This window comes from Chaetura pelagica, unplaced genomic scaffold, assembly GCF_000747805.2.
Source record: "Chaetura pelagica isolate M959 unplaced genomic scaffold, ChaPel_1.0 scaffold3, whole genome shotgun sequence".
In the NCBI taxonomy this organism is placed as follows: domain Eukaryota; kingdom Metazoa; phylum Chordata; class Aves; order Apodiformes; family Apodidae; genus Chaetura; species Chaetura pelagica.
In genome coordinates, this window is record NW_009952974.1 from 6,903,228 (window position 1) to 6,906,620 (window position 3,393).

General features: G+C 61.0%; 1 protein-coding gene across 1 annotated transcript in view; it reads right to left on the minus strand.

The window, feature by feature from the left end:
* Positions 1 to 2,706: 2,706 nt before the first annotated feature.
* The window catches only part of LOC104387486 (sterol 26-hydroxylase, mitochondrial), a 5,348-nt gene continuing 4,661 nt past the window's right edge, over positions 2,707 to 3,393 (minus strand). The window contains exons 7-9 of the mRNA XM_009996256.1: positions 3,217 to 3,298; positions 2,930 to 3,130; positions 2,707 to 2,832 (exon numbers count right to left, since the gene is read on the minus strand). Of these exons, the coding sequence (XP_009994558.1) occupies positions 2,707 to 2,832; positions 2,930 to 3,130; positions 3,217 to 3,298 (409 nt within the window). The remainder of the gene's footprint in view (positions 2,833 to 2,929; positions 3,131 to 3,216; positions 3,299 to 3,393) is intronic.

Below are 3,393 nucleotides of genomic sequence, written 5' to 3' on the forward strand. Positions count from 1 at the left end.
CTCGTCTTGAGTCTGGGGCCAGATCCTGCCAGCCTCGGAGAGGCAGGGAGTGGGGAAAAGGGGGCCCGTGGTGCCTCCTGCCAGTGAGCACAGGGTGGTGCTCGATGGGCGCGGTGCCAGAGGAGCCCTGCCATGCCCGCAGCTGGGCATGGGGACCAGCATGGCTTCGGGGGGCTTGGCCAGCCCACTCCCACCCTGCTGCTGGATTTGAGCACTTCAACCACGGCTCCTTCACCCTGGTGAGCACAATCCTGCTGGCTGTGCCCTGTGCCTGGTAGCGTGGGCTCAGCTGCACACACAGGCTTGTTTGTTGTAGGGTCACTCGGGGCCAGAGCTCCTTGGAACAGGTGCCAGAACTGGTGCCAGGACGGGCACTTGCATGGGGACCCTGTGCACATTGTGTGTGTGGGTATTTATTTGCTGGTCTCTTCAGCCTTGTTATAATAAAGCAGCCTGCTCCAGGAACCGCTGTCTTGCCTTTCGTGGGTGCAACTGGGCATGGCAGCTCCAAAGAGCTAGGCTAGGGAGGGGGTGCTGGCTGCTCAGCAGGGCTGGAGGACCGAGCCTGGGATGCCAGCTAGGGTGGCATGGGCACAAGGTGGCACCTCTGCCCACATGGGTACAGTCAGAGGGATGGGGGGGGCACAGGGCATGCAGACTTGATAGCTCCATAATGGTGGCGCTGTGCACATCCCCTCAGGGATGCCCTATGAATGGTAGCCTTGGTACTAGAAAGGTTTCTGCCTGCTGCTTCCCTCAGTCTAGCCAGGATCCCCAAGCAGCAGGAAAGTGAGGAGAGTCTGCTGTTAGGGGACCCCAAACCCTAGCCCTCCAGGAGCTTGGGCAAGTAGCAGCTCATCCTCTGCCTGGGGCAGCTGCCAGCTCTGAGCCCCTGCAATGGCCCTGGATATCAGCCCCATGTCCCTGCACAGGGACTGGGGGAGCCAAGCTGATCCTGCCCTGGCTGCTTCACCTGGGGCAAGTCCTGTCCCTGTTCCTGTCACCCCGTATCAGCATCTCTGTGAAATAACAGCTGATAGTGAAAGGTCCCAGGGCTGGCCCTGCCAGGGGACTTGATACCAGCACCGGGTGGTGACAGGCCTCTTCCTCAGCACGGGGGACATGCTGTGTTATTGCTCCACTTTCTTGCCCAAGGCCAGGGCTAGACCCATCCCTCAGGATCAGGTGCAAATCCCAAACCCCCACCGGCACCCAAGCCTCTCCTTGGAGGCAGGAGGGAAACAGAGACAGAGAAGTGGCTGAGGACAAGGTCAGCTGTTCAGAGAGGACCCAGACGTCCTGACTCCAGGCACAGATCCACACGCAGCTACACAAAGACAGGACCAAGGAGACACTGAACGGCTGCAAGCCCCCTTCCCACGTCCACCCCCCAGCCCGGCAGAGCTTCTGGGGCCCCCAACACAGCCTAGCTGGGCATGGGATGTGGGGGACACAACCCCTTGTGGCATGTGAAAGGCACAGCAGTTCCCCAAGCTGCCTACTGATTTCGGGTAGGGGGATACTAGTGCCCCAGCTCAGCAGGGCTGGAGGACCGAGCCTGGGATGCCAGCTAGGGTGGCATGGGCACAAGGTGGCACCTCTGCCCACATGGGTACAGTCAGAGGGATGGGGGGGGGCACAGGGCATGCAGACTTGATAGCTCCATAATGGTGGCGCTGTGCACATCCCCTCAGGGATGCCCTATGAATGGTAGCCTTGGTACTAGAAAGGTTTCTGCCTGCTGCTTCCCTCAGTCTAGCCAGGATCCCCAAGCAGCAGGAAAGTGAGGAGAGTCTGCTGTTACGGGACCCCAAACCCTAGCCCTCCAGGAGCTTGGGCAAGTAGCAGCTCATCCTCTGCCTGGGGCAGCTGCCAGCTCTGAGCCCCTGCAATGGCCCTGGATATCAGCCCCATGTCCCTGCACAGGGACTGGGGGAGCCAAGCTGATCCTGCCCTGGCTGCTTCACCTGGGGCAAGTCCTGTCCCTGTTCCTGTCACCCCGTATCAGCATCTCTGTGAAATAACAGCTGATAGTGAAAGGTCCCAGGGCTGGCCCTGCCAGGGGACTTGATACCAGCACCGGGTGGTGACAGGCCTCTTCCTCAGCACGGGGGACATGCTGTGTTATTGCTCCACTTTCTTGCCCAAGGCCAGGGCTAGACCCATCCCTCAGGATCAGGTGCAAATCCCAAACCCCCACCGGCACCCAAGCCTCTCCTTGGAGGCAGGAGGGAAACAGAGACAGAGAAGTGGCTGAGGACAAGGTCAGCTGTTCAGAGAGGACCCAGACGTCCTGACTCCAGGCACAGATCCACACGCAGCTACACAAAGACAGGACCAAGGAGACACTGAACGGCTGCAAGCCCCCTTCCCACGTCCACCCCCCAGCCCGGCAGAGCTTCTGGGGCCCCCAACACAGCCTAGCTGGGCATGGGATGTGGGGGACACAACCCCTTGTGGCATGTGAAAGGCACAGCAGTTCCCCAAGCTGCCTACTGATTTCGGGTAGGGGGATACTAGTGCCCCAGGGGCAATTTGGGTGCAACCCTTGTCCAACCCCCCATCTTCCCCACAGTGGGGTAGGGAGCATCCCAGCCCAAGCTGGGCAGGGGGTAGGTACTGGGGTGGGTTTTCCTTACTGCCCCTCCTTGTAGGGCAGTGGGGATCTCCACTTGGCACCCAGGGTTGGGGGGAATGGCCACACAGTCAGGGGGCCCCTGGGCGAGCAATGAACTCCAGGTTGATGGGCTTGTCAGCCACCAGGACGATGCGGGACACAGACGTCACCACCACGCCACGGGGGTCTGGCCGCACCTCAAACGCCTGGATGATCTGTGGGGAGAAGGGGGGTGACAGTGCCTCAGGGATGCCCTGGGGCCCCCACCCCAGCTCATGGTGAGTTAGGTGGGGTGGAAGGGTCTCTACTCACCCTGGCGAGGGCCAGGTGCATCTCCAGCTCAGCGATGCGGCGGCCGACGCAGGCACGGACCCCGTAGCCAAAGGGGATGGAGCTGAAGGGGTGGTGGGGGGAACCATGGCCCCGGAGCCAGCGCTGGGGCAGGAACCGCTCGGGCTCAGGGAAGTAGGTCTCGTCATGGGACATGGCATAGTGTGCCAGGACAAAGAGGGTCTGTGAAGTAAGAAGGGGGTAGATTAATGACCATGTCCAGCCCCACTGAGCACAGCAAGGGTCCCCAGGGCATGGGCCCCACTCACGTTCTTGGGGAAGAGGTAGTCTCCAATGACAATGTCCTTCTCATAGAAGACCCTGGCATTGGTGGGCACCACGGGGTAGACCCTGGGATAAAGGGAGAGTTACTGGGGGAGCGGGACCCATCTGGAGGACGCCAGAGGGAGAGAACTGCAGGCAAGACACAGGGGAGCATCTCCTGT